Raw genomic sequence first — 25,752 nt, forward strand, 5'->3', positions numbered from 1 at the left:
AGAATGACAAAAAAAAGGTATAAATGCCCAGTATTGGTTAGTTGTTGCAACTAGAGATGAGCGAGCATACTCGCTAAGGGCAATTATTCGATCGAGCATTGCCCTTAGCGAGTACCTGCCCGCTCGGAAGAAAAGGTTCGGCTGCCGGGGGAGGAGCGGGGAGGAACGGAGGGGAGATCTCCCTCTCCCCCCCCCCCCCCCCCCCCCCGCTCCCCCCTGCTCACTGCCGCAACTCACCTCCCACCCGCGCCGGCAGCCAAACCTTTTCTTCCGAGCGGGCAGGTACTCGCTAAGGACAATGCTCGATCGAGTAATTGCCCTTAGCAAGTATGCTCGCTCATCTCTAGTTGCAACGCTTTCCCTGCGGGCAACAGTTCTTCAACATGCGCCCATTATGTTCTCCTAAAGAGTAGGCATTTACGAATGCCATAAAGATGCCTACTTAAAAGGAACGGGTTCATCAATTTACTAGAAGCTAGTGAAACCACATGGACATGCAGTAGCTGGTACCTTATAAAAGCAATAATCTCACTAACGGGTATTTTATTACAAAAAAAAGCTGAACATACTGGTCCCTGCATCCTCAGATGGTTAGTTCCTCTTAAATGCAGGTAGTAGGGACATCTTAAACATTCAGTAACATGGTTATGGCTTAAATTGTGTGAATATATATATATGTAATCCGTACTGCTACATCATGAATGAGATTGCATTAAGTGTTTACAATAAAAAGAAGATTAGTACAGTCTGTATAAGAATTATCAACCATTTGCACAGTCATCACTGACACATTCAGATTTCATTGGACTAAATTAGTGACACTGAGCACAACAGCTGGTTGACATTTTAAGTGAGTCCAAGTAAGACCCTTTGCTTGGCATTGGCAAAACAGTTACAGAACGTGAGCTTGGGCAGGACCTGTAGGACACTGGGCTCATGTCCAGTATGTTGCCTGCAAGCATCACTAATCTAAAGAGCACAGGAAAAAAAGGCAAAATGGCAACAAAAGCAGCAATGGCTGAAAACGAGACAGCATTCTATGAATATGTTAGTTACACGAAGAGGTTTTCCTATTTAGAAGGGTTTGCCAAAAGCAACCAATAGTCATACCATGAATTTGTGATGTTAGAGCCTTTGTGTCGAAAACGGATCACCCAAAAGCCGGTGCCTTTGGCAAACACCTTAAAAAAATAGAACACAATGAAGCACCTGTAGAAAATAATTCTTTGAGAGTGCAATATCCATCATGTGGGGCCGCAGTATGGAGGGAAGAGATCAGGCCTCACTAAAACACTTTCTGACTGAAGGTAGACTGTGACTGTAAAGGCACTTTAAGGAAATGGTTAATGAAGGACCTGCTATGGGAAAGGTGCATAACAGGAGCTTTGTGAGCAGCGGACCTTAAAAAACGGAAAACGCCGCTTTGTGCACAATGAGTTATTTGACACAAAAATGCTGATTTAATGAGTGGGTGAGGTAAGGCCTTCTTCCCCATTGGTTAGTCAATCAGACGCGAGATAAATGGGCATGACTGCCTTGCCCATCCCAAAATGCAAAAACAGGTTTAACATTTAACCATTTGTAAAGTGCATGTCAAGGTTTTCTTTGCATTTCACTGTATCTCTACACCTGGCATACCTGTGCTATGATCAAGTCTTAAGAGCAGAATACAGAACATCAGTATCCGTCACTTCTTAAGGACTATGTTACAATTGGCACTAGGCATAACATTTTCTCCATACAATACTCCTACCGGGCTCCATGATCTTTTAAGAAACTCTTTAGAACAATAAAAGGAAAGCAGCTTTATACTGTGTGAATGCTAAGAGAGCAGATATTTACATTTAAAGCATATCCGCATTAGCTTGGGATCTATATGAAAGACTACACAGAGACCAGAAGTGTAAATGGGAAAGGATCACGGTCTGTACTGTGGAGAGGAATTGTTCCCATTCTAATGTAAGCATTCACCTTCTTACTACAGGCTACCAATGTATAAGGTGCACCCAGGGTGCTATTAACACACTGAAAATGGGGCACACTAAAAAGGAGGGAAAAGAATGGGTCAGCTTCATGATCGTCTTATTGATGGGCTCTACAAGACAAAGTTGTAGAGATAAAGATGCTTCATTGTGAAGAGTGAACCAGTTTGAAACTTTTATGAAACAGAGAAGACTAAAGGTTTTCTAAAAGTTCTTGAATACTTAATAAATTTAACTGTGCAGGGATTTCAGACCAATTGTTTAAATGGGCAAAGCCAGGTCTTATATGTTCCCATCCTTCTTCACATTCGTTTGCCTTTTCTGTAGGAATTTAAAAAGAAAGAAATAAAAAAAAAAAAAAAAAAAAAGTAAATTAACACTACAAGGCTAACATGTCAAAAATAGTTTTATGCATTTCTAAACAAATATATTGGAAGGAATGAATGCGGTCAAATCTCTTTACATGCTAATAGAATATCAGTTCTTCATAGGAGATAGCTAGGTTTAGAGGACTCCGACTCTTTCTACATAACGGTCTACCACAGAATAGCAGATCATAGAGAATAACATAGCAAGTATAATAAAACTGAATTGATCTAGCACAAATAGGGCATTAGAAGTGTCAGAAGGCGCTTAAAAATAAGGGGCAGCCATGATATTTTTTGACTTTTTGTTTTCTTCTAAACAAGTTTGCTTGAACTGTCAGCTTAGTTTTGTGTTCCCGGTCATGAGAAATTAACGATAGTCATGCGTTTCCATGCTGGAAACAGGCTGATTCACCAATGCTCGATCAGATTGAGGTTGCATTCACACAGGTGACTACGATATTGATAGTGCATACATGGGAATACGGACACATCAGATGATTTTTTTTTGCTTTATTCTTTCCTTACGCTCATACAATATCAGGTACATGATACAAACAAGAACGCGTTTCGGGGAACAAGGCATTACGCCGAAACGCGTTCTTGTTTGTATCATGTACCTGATTGTATGAGCATAAGGAAAGAATAAAGCAAAGAAAAATCATCTGATGTGTCCGTATTCCCATGTATCCACTATCATTTGAACAAGCCATAGGACCGAATGGCAGAACGGATGCGAGTATGATTTTCTCTGCATACACAGACTACAAGCACCGCAAGCAGCTAAGAAGGTGAGACAACTTCTTATTATTTCAAGTAAAGACTACGATATTGGTCTGAGAAACAAGGACCAATATCATACAACCTTGTGATTCTGAATGCGAGCCTGATGCGTTTTTGCTTTAAAAAAAAACGCGTATACTTGCAATTTCTTTTTCCCACACAAGTGAAAATAGCAAGTGCTTAAAATAGTTTCTCCTTTGCGAGGAATTGCCTAAAAATAGGACATGCAGCGATTTTTCAATCTCGTAGTAACGCCTCAAGAGAAAAATTGCTCATGTGAATAAAGGCTTTGAAATCAATGTGCTATTTTCATGCATAAGTTCCATTCATATTACTATCGGACAGAACTCGCGCGTAAAAATTGCCCACGTGAATGCGAGAAATTTGGAGGCCAAGTTAACACCTTGACCTCTTTTTGTGTGTTCTTACCCCTTTCTATCATAGCCAGCAGTTAGCAATACTGGATACCGTAGTTCTTTGTGGGTCGGACTGGACAGGCTAGCTTATGCTTCCCATATGCATCAAAACGTCTTGGCTGTTCAGGACCCTGTTGCTGATTCATCGTGGTCTTTCCTTGGACCACTTTGGTAGGTACTAACCACTGCATACCAGGAACACCCTACAAGACCTGCCGTTTTTTTAAATGGTCTGCCATTGCTCAGATCCTTTCACTGACCAGTTTTCCTGCTTTCAACACATCAACTTCTGGAATGGACATTTCCAGACTTGCTGAACAATATATCCCTTCCTGACTCAGCAGGTATCACCATATTAAGAAAGTTAACGTTATTTCCTCCATTTATTAGCGTTTTTAACATTATGGCTGCTCAGACATATATGGAACAAACTATTCAAATTCTATATAAAGTAATTTCTAAATTCAGACTTCTTTGTATTATAAATTATCATACCAAGCAAATTATAATTCTGTTATATCATTAAGTATAATATCAGACAAATTGGGCAAATGGGAGAGAGAGTCAAAACTATGACTGCTACATTACCAGTCTGTGGTGGAGATGCAGGGTTTCACTTCATCTGAAGCTTTTTTGTTGTTGCATAAGGCCCACATTTTCATAGACTCTACCAGTATCTTCTCGCATGCTGTAACAGGAGAAACAGACATCCAGGTCGTTATCCAACTGAAAGAGTTAATAAATGAAATGTGGGGCATTTATAAAAGCTTTTACTCTAGAATTCTGGGGGGAAAAAAGTAGGAAATTTTTGCGCAAGTCTGACTTACGCAAAAATTTGTGACTTTTTCTCTTTTGTATCCGTCTTGGCACTTTCCTGAAAAATGGGTAGGGCATTCTGGAGGGGGAGTGTCCACCCTGGACTGATAGATTCATGCCATAAATTATGCCAGGGATGTAAGCCAGGTTGAACCTGGCGAACATTTCTTCGCAGGCATATGGAGGGGCCGAGATGCGCCTAATACATAAAGAGGCGTGAGCCTCTTTATGCATACGTACATCATGCACCAGGAGAAATTATACTAAAAACGGCATTGGAAATGCCAGTCTTAGTAAATTTTTCCCAGTGTGCTTCAGGAAAAAAAAAGGTGCATCTGCAAAATGTTGTTCCAATGTAGTAATCCTTATATACTAGCTTCATACAGCATGGCTGCTACAGATTAAGCATCAAGACATTTCAGAAGAATTTAAAAAAATAAATAAATAAAATTACAAACCTTTTTCATATACCAGTTACAGACCTCTATGCCTGCTGCAGATCTGTAAATGGCGAAAACTGCCTGAAGTTATCCTAGTAATTACCAAATCATCCATGATGTTAATGATTATATAGATAGTCCATGTAAGAGATAAGGATTCGGGGAAAGAAAATCCTCCTTGCTTAAAATTCCCTTAAACACTTGAATGAGCAGATTAAAGCCCATAGATGTGACCATTTCTTTAATTCTGAAGGCCGCAGAGATGAAAACACATGAGCGGCGCTTCATTTCAAGGCAAATTAAGTCTCTGTTTAATCCCAAATGTCAAGGGATCTACCTAAATAGGGTATAACAGCATCTTGTACTAAGCCTGCGGTGTATATTTCCTCATACGTGGTTGATAAACTACTTTGTAATGCGAACAGTTTTAGATTCTGTTCCAGAAATGGAGACACAGGACTCCAAAAGGAGATGTCTCCTAAAAACGCAACAACCCTCCATATGTCTTGTACCTGGCAAGGCATACAGTAACACTAATATAACAAGTGGTTGCCGTGTCATACCACATTTTTCTTCTGTATATTAGATCAGTGAGGGTTCACCTGCTGAAATGACTACAGACTACTAGCACATTCAGTGTGGGGACAAGTTACGTGAAGTTGTGTCCAAGCATCCTTGCTACAGCTCCGTGCACCTCTAGGGGAGGTATAGAAACAGTCCGGCATTTTCACATGGGCCAACCCCAAGGAAGATAAATACACCAAGACATGGTAATTTCTGAACATACACAATTTGAATAGTTGGAGAAAATATATTTTCGATCCAATGCTCAAGGCCAAATAGAATACTGGATTAACTTCTTTATAAAGCATTTGACAAATATTGTCACATTTGCTATTGACTTCCTAATATGCTACATAAATCTATAAAATGGCTGCGTCACAAGATGGATAGAATGAACTGTATTATGTAAATTAACACTGCTGGGATTTGGGCAAGTTTTCAATTGGTAAAAGTTAAAGTCTCCTGGTGCAAGCACTGAGTCATGACTGACTCCTTGAGTAATGTCACATTGGGACGTTATCTTGGCAAATAGTTTTTGCGGCGTGGTTTCCCAATGCCTTCCGCAGCCATCTTTTTACCCCCCAGCAAGCTGGGTACTCATTTTACCGACCTCAGAAGGATGGAAGGCTCAGTCAACCTTGAGCCGTCTACCTGAACCACACTGGGATTGAACCTGCAACCTTCAGGTCATGAGCTAGAGCTTAGGAGCGCATTTCTGCTGCCCTAACACTCTCCGACACACGAGGCTCTTATCCAAACACACTTTTTACCAATATTTCTTAATTTCTCTGGTCATTACTCAAAACTGTGACAGAAACAAAGTTAAGACTCGGACATGTTTTAAGGACATGCTGAATCATTAATATGGGGAAGATACAATCCATTCTTTGACACCTTAGCATGTCTTATATGTTGCAGATATGTCTCAGTTTTCTTGCTTGTTTGGCAGGATACAGTTATTTTGAAGGAACAGTTAATCTTTTCAGTCTCTGTTTCAGTCTGTTTGCTATGTGCCTACCAATATGCAAGACACAACAACAATCAGGTTCCGCTGCTCTTCTTCTATTGTATCCCAGCTGAAATAGAATAATAAAACTTCCTTTGCTCCTATATCTGGTAAACAGAATTGGCCCATTTTCACAGTATGGAGCTCATGCTAATCATCATCTTAAAAGGCTTTCTAGGCTTATTTTGCAATCTTCAAGGGCACAACAGTGATACGATTGCATCTTATCCCTTGCTGCTTTGCAAATCCAGAACTACAGCAGGAGTGGAAAAAATCTTTCAGAAAGCCAACAGCAATATAAAAAAAAAATACATATAAATGAATGATGTTCCAATTGGAAGCCATTCTAACAATTAAATTGAATAAAAATAGGGGATTGATAATTATGCAGTTCTTTAATATATTTCCCATTGCGTATACAGCAGGACAGGAATTTGTTATACAATTAGTAATTTTTTTTAATGTGATCTTATAAAAGTAATGTCTGCTTTCAATATGTTCCCCACTTTTTGTAAAATTAGCATTTCATTTTAATGCATCTATCATAATTACCAAACCAGAAAAATAAAATTCATTTCAAAGAGAAACAATGGTAATGAAGCTCCCTAAATATAGGAGAACATAGTTAACCTTCAGTCATTTCTGAATGGTTGTCCTATTCGCTTCACTCTGGTCTAGATTTCTTCAAAATGTCTAGACTTTGGTAGCTGGATGGTAATTTACCCAATCATTACCATGTACTGTAAACATATGGCGCGTGTTTCTGGGCTTTAATCCCACACCATAGTAAAAATATAGCACAGGATTAAAGCACCTGCAATCTTGCAAGAGCAAATCGGGTTCTTGGATGTCAGTAACAGGAGGAGGAGAAGACAGAAGTGTTTACAAAATCACTGGTTATGATGAAGAACTTCCACTAGTTTTCATAAATTTTCAAAATTCTTTATTTCGTGAAGCAAGACTTTTGGACTTGCCATAAAATCTTTCTCGTCTCGTGCATTGGGGCACACAGCTGAGACCTGAGTATAGCTACTATCCATAGGTGGCAGGCACAAAGCAAAAAAGTTTAAACTGGGGGTCCTTCGACATGAATACAATGGTTGGAAGCTTGCAACACATTCTAGGCACCATCACGTCAACATCCAGGCAGCCCCATCTGTGACAAAGGGACTTAAAAAGACATTGGGATGGAGTTCCCATTTCTCCCAGGGTCGACATTCTCTTTGCTGAAAAAGTTGGCCATCCAGTTGTCCATGCCTTGTATGTGGACCACCGAGATCGATGGAACTTCTGCCCATGCTAGGATTTTTTCTGCTTTCTCTGTGACTACAGAGCTGAGGCAGTACTGCCTTGGTGATTTATGTACACAAGTGCTGATGCGTTGTCCGTCTGGATATGAACTGGAAACCCCATGAGCTGCAGTGCAAAGTGAACTGACAGTAGGATGGTTTGAAGCTCTAAGAAATTTATCAGGAGGGACGACTCCAGTACTGTCCATGTTCCTTCCACTGTGAGATTTTGTAACTTATCCCCTTCAATCAGAGAAGATTGATGTATGGGGTAAGCACCAGCCACTGAGGTGTCAGAAAGGATTGCCCCTGATGAACTAGAAGGAATTATAGCCACTAGTTGAGGGAGCAACAAAAGCATCAGAGGCAGACGCATGTTTTTGATCTAGCGAGTGTGTGGATTTGTCCCATCAAGAGAGGATTGTCCACTGAAGATGTCAGGTGTGAAATTGGCTGAACGAAACTGCTTTGAATGAAGAGATCATTAATCCCAGTACTCTCATGCAAACGTCAAATGGGAATAGGAGTCCATATTTGCAAGGAACGCACCTGCGACTGGAGGAGATGAAATTTTTGTGATGGCAGCAGAATATGTGCATTTATCATGTTGAAGACCAGGCCTAGAAATTGCAGACAATGAGATGGGAAGAGGGAGGACTTGGGGTGGTTTATAACCGACCCGAACCAAGACAGAGTGTCTGGGTGATGTGGAGGCTATCCAGAGCGACCGAGGAGGAAGCCTTCTTTACAAGGATGTCATCAAGATGGGGAATAGTGCCAATCACTTTTGGAGTGTAGGAACAGCTGCCTACTTCCATACGTTTTGAAGTGTTAATACTCTAAGCCGTTGTCTTTGGATTTAGTCCAGCACAGGAGGCAGGCTGCAACACTAGTCATGCGATAGGTGGCTGCTGCATGGGGGCAGACGTGAAGGCACTGTTCAGCCTATCTCAGGTGTCCTGCAGGGAGGAGGTAGTTCCTTCAGAATCTTCCAATCATGCCTTTTTCTTGTGCTTCCATTGGTTCCTGTGCTCCCCAAAGTTGAGAACTGCCATCAGACCCTTTTCCTCTTTGCTCCTGATCTCAGCACCTTCAGTGCCAAGATCTGTGGTACCTCTCGTGGCTCGCCCTCTCACAGCAGCAAGGCCTTGGACAACCTGCAACAAATAGGGTAGGCTCTGTCTGGCAGTTACCGGATATCTGTTCCTCTCTGCAGCACCTTTAGCAGCAGGCAAATTACAAGCTATCACCATATCTGACCACAGTCAAAAAGCTCCAGACAAGCCAAGCATTTTGGGTGCTCTCGCTGTCACACCAAGGAAGCAGCTCCCTACACTTTGCAGTCATCTTGAATTCTGAAGTAAGTGGTAAGGTAAAGCCCCTGGTGCAAGCACTGAGTCACGACTGACTCCTCGGGTGACGTCACAACGTGACACTTTCTTGGCAGACTGAAAGATGGAAGGCTGAGTAAACCTTGAGCCGGCTACCTGAAACAACAACCTTCAGGTCGTGAGCGAGAGCTTAAGGCCTTCGTCACACGGGCGTTTTTTCGCGCGATTTGCGGATTGCATGACAGATGCGCATCCGCAAATCGCGTGACCGGGGCCCAAAAATCGCCCGAAAAATCTGCTCCTAGCCGCGTTTCATTAGAAACAGGCCGGAGCTGTCCAGCGCATTGAATTCAATGGAGCCAGCAATACAGCCGGCTCCATTGAAAGCAATGCGCTACGGGCGAGCGCGGGATGAATTGTCGGGGAGGGCTTAAATATATAAGCCCTTCCCTGCAATTCATCCAGAAATGTGTAAAAAAAAAAAATATATATATATATATTATATATATTATTTATATATGTATGCATGTATGTATATATGTATACACTCACCTTGTCCCGGCAGACGGAGTTCAGCGCAGCCGGACTGCAGTGGGTCTGAAGGGGGTGTGAGTCAGACCTGCCCCTGATTGGCTCAGTGCTGAGCCAATGAGAGGCAGGTCTCACTCACACCCATTCATGAATTCAGATAGGTGCGATCTGCGATTTCTGTTCTATAATTTATCGGACGAGCGCATAAAAAGCGCTCATGTGTCCGATACCATTGCAAAGCAATGGTTAAAAAAAAAAAAAAAAAAGCTGCACGCATGCGCAAACCGCGCGAAAAACCGCCCGTCTGACTAAGGCCTAAGACTGCTTTTCTGCTGACTTAACACTCTGCGCCACATGAGGCCTATGAAGTAAATGTGAACTATGGCTAACAGATGAGGATCCATCTATTAACTTCCAAAATAAAGTATTTAAGAATGGATTTTCTAAACCAGACAACCAAATAAATCTTCAATAATCAAGATATATATTCCCCATACTCATTAGAGTCACACTTTCCTGATTTTGTATTGGATTCTCTTACCAATAAGATGCTTTTGCTTTACATCACTGGACACAATGCTTAAAGGGCATTACAGGTTATCTAACAAACTTAAAATCTATTATAATTTAAGCAAAATACTTTATACAATTGTTAGTTATGTTCTACCCGTATGCTTAAAGGGGTTTTTCTAACCACAGAAGGTGACAGCATAGAGAGTGTTTGCTATTACTTCCTGATCAGTGGGGATTTTACTAACTGTAACACTACTCTATTCCGGGAAACAAAGTTGTACTTTAGTTCCCTGCACAGTGGGTAATCGAGAGCACAGAGCCAGGTGCCCCTTTGTGCCTTAAAAATACCAAAGGGTACTCGGACTTTTCACTCTCGGGATCAGAAGGATTCCCAAAAGCTCCCTTGTGATATACAACATTAGATGTGAATGGCACCAGAGGCATGAAATGTCTTCTTGGACTGTGGTTCAAGAAGATATTCAAGAACATTACATGCCTATTGTCCATCATAGACATTATACGTAAAAAGCAGTAACAAGTGAAAGGTCAGGAAGGATGAGTAAAGCAATACTAATGTATTCTAGAGGCATAGTGACAGTACAGACCAAATTAAATATTGAAACCAGCAAGACATCTGTTGGCATGAAAGTCTGAAATCTGGATTTTATTAATCTTGTAATTGAGATGACAATCCTGCTGGCTAACACAGCAAATAACCCAGTAAACAGTTGGTAGGAAACACTACACACACAGCTCAACTTACTCCGGAAGTGTGGGTGTTGGTAATGGTGTAGGGGTACATGGTGGTAGTGGACTCTGATCCCCTGCTGTCTGCTCAGAGAGGGAGTATTTTATATTTGTGTATTCGTGTCCTTTTCTCTTACTTTTCTAAAAAAAAAAAATATATAATTTTCCATGAAATATACAATTGATCAACACATATTTAAAAATGACTGTTTTAGTAAAGTATTACATAGTACATCCAATATGTAATGATAGCGTTTACACATTTATTAGTTCATGATTTAAGGTTAACTACTTTGCTCTTAGCCTGACTTGTTGCCACGTTAGGTTCCCTGTCCACGGGCGAGGCAGAGTATCGCTAGTGATATTCCACTGCCGGGAAGAGAACTGACAGTTCTCTGTGGTGAGCCTATCTGACAGATCGGCATGCTGTGATTTGAGTCAAGCGAGTAGAGAATTGCTATGATTCTCCGCTCGTGGGCAGGGGGCTGCACTTTCCATAGGAAGGCTATGGAAAGCCTGCAGTGCGTTACTGGCGACTGCATTATCGCCGCGAGTAACGCAATGCACTATCGTCCGTGGACAGGAGCCCTTCTAGCTCTACATTGAACTTTCCAGGGGTGCAACAGCAATCAATTGGAACTATTCACTTTAACAAACCAGAAGTCCAAAGCTGCAAACTCTGGACTTAGTTTGACCTGGTTTCCATTTCCCGTCTGCAAGATACAATAGCGTAGTTGACCATGTTATTGTGTCCACCAAGAACAAGAAGAAAAAAAAAAAAAGATAAATTGAGATAAAATGTATAAATGCCAAGTTTCGTCCAACATTTGCACAATGGTTTGGTTTAAATATAGAGATGAGCGAGTATACTCGCTAAGGCACATTACTCGATCGAGTAGTGCCTTAGCCGAGTATTTCCCCGCTTGTCTCTAAACATTCGGGGGTCGGCGGGGGAGAGCAGGGAGATCTCCCTCTCCCCGCCGCAACTCACCTGTCACCTGCGCCGGCCTCCAAATCTTTAGAGACGAGCGGGGAGATACTCGGCTAAGGCACTACTTGCTCGAGTAATGTGCCTCAGCGAGTATACTCGCTCATCTCTATTTAAATACCATTTTTAGGTACTCCAATGAAACCCGTGCAAAACTTCAATGTAGAATGACATCATTGTGTGAACCTACCCTTACGCAAATTCTCAAGAGCAAAGGCCTGCTTAGCGCAAATATTCACTGTTCTCCAAACATAAGCTACCCACAAGGCATATATCTACGATTCTAGCAAGCGCATTAGCTTTCTACATTTAATGTAATAAAAGGCTTTATTTATTTTTGTTATAACAAACATAAAAAGAAATCATTGAACAGCCATAAAACCGTTGCATTATTAATGGCTTAACGAGTTCGGAGGCAAGACATGTAATAAATAAGTAAAAGTTACAATTATACACACTGGTTTGTTAATATAAAAAAGGTACCTGCCTTGAAGACATTATACTGCAAGATCGAAAGGAGAAACGAGGAAAAAAAACCATAACACACATCTATACATCAACCAGACAGAACTCACCGATTAGCACATCCACACCACCCTCCTGAAATCATAATTTAGATTAACCCTTTCCAATCCAACTTTGGATTCAGGGTTTCCTAAAAGGCTCTCTCTTTTTGCTGTTCTACAACTGTGCCATCTAAAGGCAGTGTGTGTGCGCCAGAGAGGCTCCGACAGCGGAGTGGCTGGCAATAGACAGTAAGAATACCCTGTCAGACGTCTTCTGACATTGAAGTGAGACAATCCAGTGAGACAATGGTGGAGTATTGGTTGCATCATCTCTAAATATTAAGACTGAAGCTACAGTTGGTCTAATTCCAAGAAATTGTGTCCAAGAATGTTTTTTAACACGAACATTTCAGACCAGGGATACTCCCCTATCTTTAGTACCACCGAGAGAATGAAGTTAAATGATGCATTTTGCCAGGGTTTAAATTTTATTTACTTTCACGAAAACATTCAATTTAAGAATATACAGGCATGCACAGTTACAAACTGTACCAAACACAATCAAAAATCTGCATAATCGCCACCTGTTCGTGTTGAGCTAAGAGTGCCATCGCTTCTATTTAACGGGGAATCTGGTACTATCTCTAATCTTGGCCCACCAATGATTTCCAGAGAAAAAAAAGGCCTTAACAGAAAGCTTACACTCCTTTGACACATTTTATCACTAAAAATCTGACACAAGCTTCTAGTCAAATGAGCACCACAGAATTAGATCCCCCTCTAATAAAAGTAAGCTAGTGGTTACTAGTCAACTCCTAATCAAGTGCCAAGAAAAAAGATGCATTGTATGTTATGTAACTACACGGTGCTATATGCTAAACAAAAGAGGCCATAGAATGGTAGAGTTGGAAGGGACCTCCAGGGTCATCTGATCCAATCCCCTGCTCAGTACAGGATTTACTAAATCATCCCAGACAGATGTCTGTACAGCCTCTGTTTGAACACTTCTATTAAAAGAGAACTCACCACCTCACTATGCAGAAGAGAGCTCCTCTTTAGAACCCAAAACAAATAAGAGCTTAGGAGTGTTCAGGTGGCAGGGAAATAAGATTGGAAAGGGTTAAAAGGTTGTGTCATTACCAGGGCTCACTTGAGCAGCTCCACTGGTCCCACAGCTCCGTACCAGGCGTGGACGTTTACTAAAAGTCAGGTGACTGCTGCAGCCAATCAGAGGCCACAAAGTCACCGTCCAAACTCCTGACATCAGTGCTCACATACTGGGCACCATGATACTAGGCGTTCGGGATGGTGATGCCGTGGCCTGTGACGGATGTCCAAACCAGGGGTGTAGCTACAGGAGACGCTCAGATGAGTTCCCGGAGGCCGAACACAGGGAAGTATGCTGTCTTTTTTTTGTCCCATGCCCAGCCGTTAATTTTTTTTTAGTAACGACATAAGCTCTTTGAAGGTTATGGACACCCTCATGCACTATTTTTTGATTGTCAATGTATTTTTACACAAAAATTTTACAAAGTAACAGCTTTCCTCCTGCACTTCAGTGTATGGCTGTACATCACAAGCTGGAGGACTGAAACGCTTTCAAAATTCTGCAGGTGGGGCAGTTTACTATTAACGTTCAGCAAAAGAAGGGTGCATGGTATATATAAGTAGAGAACACAAAAGCATCCATAGGCTTTAAATAAATTTGCATTAGAGGTAAACAGTGAAAACACACAAACATAACATACCTGCTCTTCTTCAATTCTGCGTTGTAAAGTTTCTATATAATGCTGTACAGCCATGTATATAAACCTGTATTGTGCTTCTGTCTGAACCATTCCTGATCTCTGGGATCTTACCATCTGAATAGTTTTGGGTACATCAATATCACAATCAACACCTAAATAAAGATTGATAAATTAGAAATTAGCCAAATTAAAAGTTGCCAATATCCACAAATATCCACTAAGACCATGTTCACATTTATGTCATGCTTTCAGTTTACAACAGAAACCGCAACACAGTGCTGGATCTGTTCGCCTTCTGTGTGATCGGTAGGGAGGAGAGTATCTGGGTATAAGAGGTGAACAATATGGGTCTCAGTGATAGAAAACAGTGCAGACAAAAACTAAAAGTATTGTTCATGGCAACTCATAAGGAATTAGTAATACTAAATGGCAGCCTATAGAGATGAGCGAGCATACTCGCTAAGCCAAACTACTCGAGCGAGTAGTGCCTTATTCGAGTACCTGCCCGCTCATCTCTAAAGATTTGGCTGCCGGCGGGGAGGAACAGAGGGGAGATCTCTCTCTCTCCCTCTCTCCCCGCCGCAACTCACCTCTCACCTGCGCTGGCAGCCGAATCTTTAGAGACGAGCGGGCAAGTACTCGAATAAGGCACTACTCGCTCGAGTAGTTTGCCTTAGCTAGTATGCTCGCTCATCTCTAGTAGCCTACTAAAACCTTTTAATAATTTTTTTTTCTTATTTACATAAGGAATGACTGTATTTCTGTCATCCGTTATAGGACTTGTATCCTGCATTTACCAGCAGGTCAGTTTTTCCTGAATTCAACTCCAGGAGGAGTGTAGACTAGCTGATTTGGCATCTCCCCCGCACAGAGAGAAGAGGATGTTCTGCTCCCCTATCTCTGACAGAAACAGCAGCATTGAGGACATTTTACAGCATTACAGAGCAGTGTAGCTGTGAATTCTGCACTGGGGTGTGTAAAAGTGGCAGACTGGGTCTTTGGGCCATTTTACATGGCTAGATTACCATTCAGATCGCGGAACTATGAACGATAATTGTTCATTGTAAATGCCTGTATGATCTGAATGATAAATAATAATTTGTTTGTTTATTGTTCGGATTGTGCAGGTATAAAAATGAAAATGATCAGTCTGTGTAAACATGAAGTCATTCATCTATGATCTCTGGCCTGCTCCACCTACATTCACTGAGCAATCATCACTCCTGTGTAAAAGCACAGGAGCGATTATCTCTGGGACGACTGGCGCGCGTGAAAGAGCCCAAGAGCCTCATATAAAAGGGCCCTTTTACTCATGATGACCTGTCAGGCATAGAGCGCTCGACAGTTGTCCCAGTGATGATTGCTCCTATGCTTTTACAAAGGAACGATGATAGCTTAGTGAATGGTGGCGGAGTGGGCCAGAGAGCATTTTGGTCGCATGCCTGCATTCACGGTAAACAGGAAGTAGTTCATAGATAAACGACTGACGTTTACACGGGCCAATAGTCGTTCAGTTTTTATAAATGCGCGAACTGAACGAAGAATAATAAGCAAACAAATTAACGTTGTTTGTTAGATTGGTGCATGCATTTGCGCTGTACAATATTGTCCAGATTCCCGCGATTCAATGAGAATCTGAACGATCAGCCTGTGTAACAGCGCCCTTAAAGTCCTCTCACACAGAACGATTATCACAGAGTGTAAACACGGCCAACAATTGAACGATGAATGATAATTTGTTCATTTATCGCTCATTTCAAGCATTCATGAAAATCCTCGTTGGTTCATTCAGTTTAAACACCGATCGATCCAATTCACTGGTACAGAGAACTGAATGATCCTGTAAAAAAAAGATAAATAAAATATTTATCTTTGTGTTTAAATGGACTGCTTGAGCGAATGAGCAAACTGAATTAGTTTGCTCAGGCGAACAATTATTGCTGTGTGTATAAGTACCCTTAAGGTGCTTTTAGACAGAATGACTGTCGTTCAAAAAAATCATTTGGTCTAAACGCAAGCCAACGACTGAATGCCGAACGATAGTTATTCACTTTTCATTTATTATTTAGTTTATACAGGCATAAAAGCCATCATTGGCTTATCATTCACTTATCATTCAATTTAAACAGCAATCACTCAGTCCCTCTCATTTGCTTATACAGCGAATGTGAAAGATTGAATGATTCTTTTTGAACAAGCCAGCGATGTATCTGCCTGCCTAAACAGGCTGTATGAGAGCCAACGAGCTAACGGGGACGTCACTTTTTGGTTGAAACAATAATCGGCTCGTGTAAAAAGGACCTTTAGTCTCATGCTTTCACATTCTCCAGCTGGTCCAGCCTCCTACACCACCTCCCCTCTCTATAGACATCTCTAGGAAGCAGCTGTAATCTGATCTCTCAGTTAGCAGATAATCAATCTTCAACTCTACCTCACAAATGATGGATTTTACCAGTGAATTCAAGGGGAAGCTGGGGTCAAATCATGGTTGTGCTGTACGTTTAATGTACACACAGAGAACTCTTGACATACAAGCTAAACGTGTCTACGGGGTTGCATTAGCCAGTGTCCTTTTGGCCAATATGTATCATCATACCACAAAGAGAAAAAATGGAATTGGTGTATTAAATTACGTTATCCCATAAAATAGTATCCAGTAAAAAAATAAATAAATTCTGTTATACAAAATGGACAATGGAACCCTATGGGTAATGAATGCCACTATGTGACATTAGTCCGAGGCATAGCTTTAATATATACATCCTGGCTTTAATGTTAAAAAGGAGGCCCTTGGCATATGAAGAGTGCAGAAAGAAGCATTTTTTTTGTAATAAGATAATATAAAGTTTCTTATCTTCGCTTGTACCATTACATGAAAAAAAAGACAAACTGCTAACAATGCAATCCTAATACTGAAGCTGAAGGCATTATCACAAAAACCTGCAAATACCTGAGCAAAAGCGAACCTCAAACGCATAAAGTCCAGATAGTTACGGACATTACAGGGAGGTAGGTTTTATTTTGATGTGAGCTGGAAGTCGTCAGCAGGAAGACACCCCCCACCTCCCTTCCCCCCAGGCTCTTCTTCCTGTTCCCAATCTCAGCTGTTTTTTCCAAGTATGTTTTCTCTGAAAATATTGTAGCATTTCAGACTAAAAGATACCACTGAGTAATGCGGGAGCCCCTTCTTGATTTCATGCTGCCCGTTTAGGAAGCATGAAACCAATAACCGGTTCCCTTTAGTATTAAAAAAAACCCTTTTAAAAGAAAAGTTTATATGGCTGGGTTCACACGGGGCAGATTTGCCGCGGAAATTCCGTCCAGAATTTCGCCGCGGCAAATCCGCCTGTGGCCGCTAATCCCGGGATTAGCCAGCCATGTGGACAAAGCTGGCAGAAGCCGGTGCTGCAGCGCAGATGTTCATTTTTTTTTCTTCTTCCACTGCGGCCGCGCTCTCCTCTATGGGAGCGCCCGCCGCAGCAGAAGAGCCAGCGGCCAGGCCGCTTCAAAACCCGCGGCTAAGTGTCGCGGGTTTTGAAGCAGCGCTTCTCCCGGCAGAAATGACGCGGTTTTTCGCTGCAGCCAAACCGTGAGATTTCCACCGGGAATCCGCCCTGTGTGAACCCAGCCTACAGCTTTCAACTTTCCACTGTATTTAAATTCATTATCATTTAAAAGGGGTTGTCCCACTCCTCGCTACTGATGACCAATCCTCAGGATAGATCAATAGCAGGTTAGGGGGGTCTGCTGCCTGGGATCCTCAGGCAATAAGCTGTTCTCTGAGCAGACTGTGTGTGGAGCGATCTTGCAGTGGGCTATGTCTCATTCACTTCAATAGGACATAGCCTACAGCACCAACCCAGGCCATTGCATAATGTACGGAGCTGGCGGTTTCCTCCAGCAAAACAGCTTCATACATAAAGACACCGGCCTTGGGGGAAAAACGGACTGCTGCGGATCCGGGGCGGTGGATCCCCATCAATCTGCTATTGATTACCTATCCTGAAGATGGGTTATGCATAGCTAGAAGTGGGACAACTCCTTTAAGGATCTCCATTTGCCACTGAATGTAAACCTTCTTTATATCTAAAAGGTTGAAAATGCCTATGGAACTAATCCTGATCACAGCGGTGAGGTGAATATAATTATATCTATTCTAGGTAATCCTATGTGATTATCCTACAGTTCAGACAGACAGATCACCTATCCAGATAGCAACAAATTCCACAGTCGATTCACATTATTATGCCCACCTCCTACCTATAACATCAGCAGCGTGTAGCCTATGAAGGAAGTGACGTGTCATGGGTGGGCATATATGGTGTGTAGATACGCTACAGTGGAGCAACTCGCCATGAAAATGAAAACAGTTTAACGAACCCTACCACGTATGGGGTTCCAAAGCAGATGGATGGTTGTTGCACCTATGCTAATAAAGGTGCATCGGAAGAAAGGGCTTCTATTTGCACTGCAGTATCAGAATTGGACCACTGCCGATTGTCAATGTTGCCTTCTCCGATGAGTCGCGTTTTCTGCTTCATCAAACAGATGGGCGTTGGTGTTTTGTCTTCCCTGGGGCAGATGGGATTTCACAGCAAGAGAATGTGACATGTCACATGGGTAGAGATGTCTGACAGCGGTCGAAAGCACATGACCAAGATTTCCAAGTTCTTCCCTGGCCCCTAATTTTCCTGACTAACTGCATCTGTGGGACCACCTTGATTGTCGTGTTCACTCTATGGATCCTCCCCTATGCACCCTCCTGCATGTGTGTGATGCACTGCAGTCAGCATAGCTCCAGATACCCAAAACAACCTACCAGCACCTTACGGAGATACTCCCAGCCCATTTAGTGGCAGTCTGTGCAGATGGTGATTCTGCATATTAACTGCGGGTCATCATAATGTGACTCGACCCTGTATCAGGAAAGCAGATGTGTGGTGCAGACTGAAAACAAGTGTAGGAAATACTCAGCGCTGAGCAGGGCTGTTTCTGTACATTTTCTCAGTCTCTAGACATAAACCGTAAACAAGCCCCTTTTTAGAATACTGTCCAAAATTTAGACGGCGCAAATAGACAAGAGAGTGTTTAAATTTTGCTGAGATGGCCTTAAAAGTTTGACAACCTTTAAGGCAAAAATGTTGCCAATATTATGATGCAATTTGGAACAACTGTTGGCACTATTAAGGCCACAACCCCTTTCCTGTTTTTTTTAAGTCACTTTGTTGGGCGCATCAAAAAAATGTGTCCAAAAGTGTCTGAGGGTATGTTCTCATGTAGCAGAAAATGGTGTAGAATGTCCGCAATTGACATTAAGCATCATAACCGCGACGGAAAACCTGTCAAAATCTGCGCCATAGGTGCCGATGTTGATGTAGTTTTTGTTGCGAATCCACAGCAGATTTCACCCTTTCAGTTGAAGGGGTGAAATCTGCCGTGGATTTTGACAGGTTTCCGTGTCAGGGTTGCGATGCAGAATCTGGTGTGGAATGTCCATTGTGGACATTATGCACCATTTTCTGCTACGTGTGAACTTACCCTAACACGCATAATAAATGTACCGCAAAGCATGCTTGAAATTCTCTGGTTTAATTGCAGCATATCAACAGAAGTGGTCATGGTTTACTCCAAATCTACTGCTGTGTATATAATGAAACAATGCCACCTTCTCCGCCCTAAGTTGTTCGATGCAAATCCACTGCTGGCGTTTTTGTACTATAAAGCCTTCAGAGGGAGTAAACGCTTCAGGTGCTGCGTGGATTTGTGCTAGTCATACAAACTAGGGTGATGTGGGATTAAAATAGACTATTTCAATGTATGTTTCGGTAGCACGATATGCCTGGAAGAACACTCTTAAATCGGCTTTATGTGACTGCCATTCAACATCGACAAATCTGACAAAGCATCTTGTCAGCTTCTTCCTGGAAAAGGGTTAAATGATGATGAAATAATTCAGCTCCGCAAGATAGCAATGAATATACAATATCCTCATATCTCGAGAACCATATGTTCAAGTCTCTTGTCCAAATCTCTGGTTGCAGCAGATAACGAAAAAATTCCATACCTACCTTTTTCTCGGATGACATCGATGAGAATATCAATCACAATAAAAGTGCCTGTACGTCCTATTCCTGCGCTGTTAATAAAGAAAACGACAGCCCAGTGAGCAAAAGACAGTCCCAAAGTATGAAAACACCGACTTTATTGTGTAGGCTGAATAGCAGCACATTCCAGCTGGCAGCACATAAATACACATTTATTATAGAGCAGATGCCAAGATGATAGTCTGCCACTACTGCACTAGGAAATCTATGTCAGGTACAATGCTGGCAGACTAATACCTCCAGCCAACACCAGAACAGAGTCGCATGTTCTATTTTTTGTATGCCACATGTAGACAATTCATCACTGAGTGTATAAATATTCATAAAAGTGGCAATATATCAAGTGAAAACAGCAGAATTCAGAAACAGAAATGACAACCTTAACACCTCTACTTTGGCGTCTTACTCAGCATTTAGATTTTTTTAACTAAATTTTAACTTATTTACAAGTTCCTAAAAAAGGGGGGTATTCCATTAACCCTTTCCAATCCACTGTCTGACCTCTGAAGACATTATTATTTAAGGCTGTACAGCTCCGATGTTGGAAGACGGCCGTCGGGGTTCTCTTACTGTATATTGCCAGCCTCTCTGCTATCTGAGCCTATCCAACGTGTCACCTCATGCAGTACTGGCTTTAGCCAGCATATAGCGCCGTTGTATACCAGCAGAAAAAGAGTAAGCCCCCCTAGGAAAACCGGGATACAAATTGGATTGGAAAGGGTTAAAGGGGTGTTGTTGTTTTTTTTCAAGTTTTCACTTCTCCTCTGCAATAATCGCTTAGCGCATTCAGCCCTCCATTCAAAATGACGTCACTCTGGTTGGGGCTGTGATTCAAAAGCAACTGGAAGTGGGGAAAATGGGACCCCTCGGTCCTTGTGATCGGTTGGTGTCCCAGCCGGCGTATTTACTAATACTGTTCAAAATTTAGATGGTGCAAATAGACACTAACAAATCAGCTAATGGTCTACTATCCCATGGATAGGGGATAACATCTCGTTACCAGAATACCCCTTTAAAGGGGCACTCCATTAAAACCTAGTAATACCCTATCCACAGGATAGGGAGAACTATCTGATCGGTGGAGATTCAAGTGCTGACATCCCCACTAATTATGAGAACAAGGGTCCCCGAATGAAAGCTGCTCCATTCTTTTCAAATTGGACTGCAGGATATAGCCGAGAGTGGGACGAAGGGACAGATGCACAAATACGCGCACACACACACATACATGTCCCCCATTATGATGATCACCTACGATAATTTGATATTACTAGAATATGCTTTATTAAAAAGGGAAGGAATAGGTTTAGATGCAAGTTACCTGCAGTGAACAACTACAGGCCCGGGTTCAGGTATACTATCCTGCTTGTGATGCACCTCTTCTAAAAAGTCCAGGACACCACCAGGATCTGTAGGCACTCCATGATCTGGCCAGGTTTTGAAATGGTATTGCCATACAGTTCTTTCAGTGTTACCCTAGTGTATTAGAAAGCAATGAAATATTGAGAAGATTAATATCATTACAATACACACTGAAACTACAGCACAACTGCCCTTTTAACAGCATGATAAAATAAGCAAATAAAAAGGTGATCCTTTCTGCAGTATGGGTCTCCTGTGGGTAACAGCACATAGCAAACAGCACAAAAAATGCCCATCGTTTTACTGGTCCTACAAGGCTTTGTGATTCTACTACACTCTGGAGCTCGATGAGCTATAGATCTGTGTCACAGACCATGTCAAGAATAACACAATGCCTGTCTGAATGGTCGTTTTGTTGAATTAAAAACAGAAAAATAGAATTTAAATGCAATTTCTAGTTGATCCCTATCCAGGTGTTCTCCAACCAGGGTAACTTTTTCGGTTCCTTGCAGACAGTAACAGCAAGATAGAGGTCACTTTTAAAATGGTATGGTTGCAGAGGTTTCCCGGGTTGGGAATTACTGCCTTATTTTGCATTTATGCAAAGAAAAAAAAAATCCAAGTGTATCTCTGATGGTATGAAATAAAGAAAAATACTTACTTGCCCAACTTTTGAAAGTTTCAGCTCTCTTAATATGTAGTCATGAGCTGGGGTTTCTTTGACGTTTCTCACCCGCATGACTCCATACTCCTTCAGCGCATGTTCCTCGGGCCAATACTTCACACATTTACTCTGAAAAATATATAGTCCAGCACTAAATTTCATCCTCCTTGCAAAAGGGGGATAAAGGGAAAAACACACACCAAGAAAGGGTGGGGTCTACTTTAAAGGGCCACTCAGGTGAATTATTTTTTCATTCAGAATTATTATTAACGGTTCCCACAGTATATAGGTTAGCTAGCATTACCTTGTTTATGGGATCTATATTCTGACCAGCTCAGATTTACTTGTGGTTATGTGTTCTCAAACTAGTCAGTTTCGCAGTCGGCACAACTCCTGTAATGGACCCTACCACACAAGCTCCTTAGAGGAGTACTGAAACTATCATCGTTACTGCTGATTAAAAGCTCATGTCACACAGTTATAATGAAGGGCTGAGAATAGTTCAACCCCTTGTCTGTTTACTCACGATCCTGTAGCTTATTTAGGTGAATATATAAAGTGATAATTACAGTGTTCTCTCTGCAGGGTGAGATGGCACAGGCTCTAGCTGCTCATGTGATGTTGTGCGGAGGCATCATTTTCATGGGATTGATATAGAGTAGTGAAAGCAACATCAAGATGGTACCTAACAAGCATCAGAAAGGAGGCTGCACTGCACTGAAGTGTATAGAAATCGTGTTACTGAAAAGGACATTTATTTATGAATCAAAGTGTGCTTCCATTTTCTCTTAAAGGGGTGGCCTACTTATAGGCATTTTGCTGCAGAAAGCAGACAGCTCCATACATTGCACAGTGACCCAGGTTAGTACTGCAGTCTGAGTCTCACTCACTTTAATAGGACTCAACCTTCAGTACCAACCCGGGCTAGTAGACAATTTATAGAGCCGTCTGCTTCCTGCAGTGGAACAGCTAGAAGTGGGACAACCCCTTTATATAACGACTTATCCTGAAACTTGACTCCAAGAGTCAACAGTTCAGAAAAAAAAACAATGAATAAAACACCATCATCACAAATAAAGGCCAAAGCCTTCCAAGATAAAAAGAATATATTACATGTCTGCTAGGGCTCTTGGTTGTTTTACTTGGGTGCAACAGTTTTCTAAATAAAAAGAAAATAAGTCAGGATCAGTAAAAGCATTAGGACTCCCATAGACTCACCTTGCCTCGTTCTACCTCCTTAGTTGTCATGACGATAACTCTGGAGTTTTCTTGGAAAACCATTCGCCAGAAATCATTCACTGTATTCTGTAGGCAGCCCTGAGTAGCAATATAGCGCTTCTTGGGTTTTAAATTGTTGCATTTTGTTTCAAATTCAGGCTGTAAAGTAATGCATGACATAAAAGCATCATTAAGGACACATTATACATTTTCTGGTTTTAGTTAAAAAGACAACATGCATTCATACAAGGAGTTAAAACTCACCATAATGGTATTGGCATTGATGTAATCCGAAACCTGTTCATTAGGATCCCCATCATGGAGGACAACCCTTGTGTGATCAACTGTATTAAAAGGACATAAATAAGCCATCTGAAGGCACATTTACATTGTTATACTGAAAGGGGGCCAAGACGTCTGGGATTTGGTAGCTTCATTTAAAACATTTCTCCATTGTAATAATCTTATTATACATATAATTTACACATACACAGATATGTCATAAATAAGCTTGACAACTGGCACAATGCACCATGATATCACAGTGTAGAAAGATACACAGAGCTGCAACTGAAAGACGATGGGTCAGATCCTCTAAGAAGCAAGATGGGCTGTGTACCTATACAGACGTGTCCCCACTGACCCCATGACCATTTTTATTTCTCTTGTCAGCCCCATTACATACAGAGACTGATGCTAGTCTACCCTTCGAGTAGACAGTCTCCATCATACAGCGTCAATAGCAGACATGTCTATTTTATACTAGATGGTAGAGCCCAAACACCTAGGAGTAGACTAATGTCAGACTCCATGTGTAACAGAAACCAATGCATGGAGGGCGTTCTGGTGGGAAAATAAAAAATTGTGATTGATTTAGTGTGGAGTGGGTAAAGCAAATCGCTGTCCAACTGATTAGTTACAAGAAAACTCCTGTCTCCTTTATCATTTCTGAAAACCCCAAACTGAACTTGCAGTGCTCTTATAGGACCTTGTCACGGAGCTGCTGCTTCATCCTTTGTACAGTGCAAGGTCTGTATTACTATTAGAAGCCACGTGACAAGATTATGTGGCCATTGTACTAATTTAGTGGAGGAGGATCATGTATGGACTGGTATTAGTGTATCTTGACGCCACCAGGAAGCTAGAGGTTTGACAGGAGGAACGCCCCTGTCACATCCCCAGCTCCTGATAGGGTCAAGCTTTGCAGGTCGTAGCAGCACTGTGTACATTGCTTGTTGTCGTCCCTGTAGCCTTAGGGTGAGGGTAACTTTTCCATGTAGCCTTACAATATGAGCTGTACGAATAAAAGGAAGCCTCAACCTAATCCACTAGGGACGGCAAAAAGCAATGAACAGGCTGCATGTGGGACTGTAAACAGTGCTGGGGCACGCTGCTTCTCTGCAATGCCTCCCCACCGCATGGAGGATGAGCTGTGCTTGACGGCTGCTGGCTGTGTCTTAGGTTCTGGCAGCCGCCTGCCTGCTGCCACCATGACAGAAATTCAGTGCTGCCTTATGGTGTATGCCCCACGCACAGCTAATGGCCATGTGCCGCTACTGACTATCGTGCTGCTGTTCCGCGGCCCTCTGGCATCCCTGCTGTCGGGCTGCACCGTGTGTCCAGCCGCCCTGGCACAATGGCTTGCCCCGGCGCACGGTGCTCCAAGCTGCGGCACACATCTGAAAATGACAACCGGGGAAGGGGCGCTTGTGGAGTGCAGGAGAAGACGCTTCACCGCTCATTTTCCTCACTCCTTTGTTGCCGGCGGCTGCAGACGCAGACAATGTATGCCTTTTTCTAGCGCTTCAGTGGCCTTTCAGGACCTACAAACTTGCCAGCTGGCCAGCCAATCAGGGACAAGGGGGCGTCACCCACTGTGAATCTTGACTCCACCAGGACTTCCTGGTGGCGTCAAGATACACCAATACCGTATGGGCTATAGCCAAAATGTAGATGCATGGCCAGGTGAAAGTGCCAAAAAAAAAAAGAAAAGGGTTCCAGCATACTTCTGAGTTCATGAACCTATTGGGGTGTTGGGATGAGGCCAACATTTCCCCCTCCCTACCCATTCTTCAGTTTCTTCTTCCACCCTACTTATAGGTGTTTCTTCTCATCCCCCACCTCCCTCTCTTGTTATCAGTTCTTTTTCTTCTCCCATCCCCTACACCATCCCTACTTGTCATCCTCTTATATCTCCATCCCTTGTTCTTTATTTCTCTTTATTTACTATACTATACCTTTCCTTCAATGTTGGTTTAACAATCACTTAAGTTAATATTAAGCAGTGTTTTGGAATTTGCAAGCCATTCTCTGAAAAATCCATGTAACAGAGTCACTCTGAGCTAAAAAGTTAAGAAAACTCTCTAGAAGGAATCTCAA

The 25,752-nt window shown here is 42.1% G+C and overlaps 1 protein-coding gene across 1 annotated transcript in view; it reads right to left on the reverse strand.

Annotated features, from left to right (window-relative positions):
- Positions 1 to 526: 526 nt before the first annotated feature.
- The window catches only part of PTPN11 (protein tyrosine phosphatase non-receptor type 11), a 59,459-nt gene continuing 34,233 nt past the window's right edge, over positions 527 to 25,752 (reverse strand). Inside the window, exons 8-16 of the mRNA XM_066603226.1 lie at positions 23,638 to 23,717; positions 23,374 to 23,532; positions 22,153 to 22,284; positions 21,451 to 21,605; positions 20,094 to 20,161; positions 14,026 to 14,177; positions 10,800 to 10,924; positions 4,135 to 4,234; positions 527 to 2,303 (exon numbers count right to left, since the gene is read on the reverse strand). Coding sequence (XP_066459323.1) covers positions 4,165 to 4,234; positions 10,800 to 10,924; positions 14,026 to 14,177; positions 20,094 to 20,161; positions 21,451 to 21,605; positions 22,153 to 22,284; positions 23,374 to 23,532; positions 23,638 to 23,717 — 941 coding nt within the window. The 3' untranslated portion in view covers positions 527 to 2,303; positions 4,135 to 4,164. The remainder of the gene's footprint in view (positions 2,304 to 4,134; positions 4,235 to 10,799; positions 10,925 to 14,025; positions 14,178 to 20,093; positions 20,162 to 21,450; positions 21,606 to 22,152; positions 22,285 to 23,373; positions 23,533 to 23,637; positions 23,718 to 25,752) is intronic.

This window comes from Eleutherodactylus coqui, chromosome 5, assembly GCF_035609145.1.
Source record: "Eleutherodactylus coqui strain aEleCoq1 chromosome 5, aEleCoq1.hap1, whole genome shotgun sequence".
Lineage (NCBI taxonomy): Eukaryota > Metazoa > Chordata > Amphibia > Anura > Eleutherodactylidae > Eleutherodactylus > Eleutherodactylus coqui.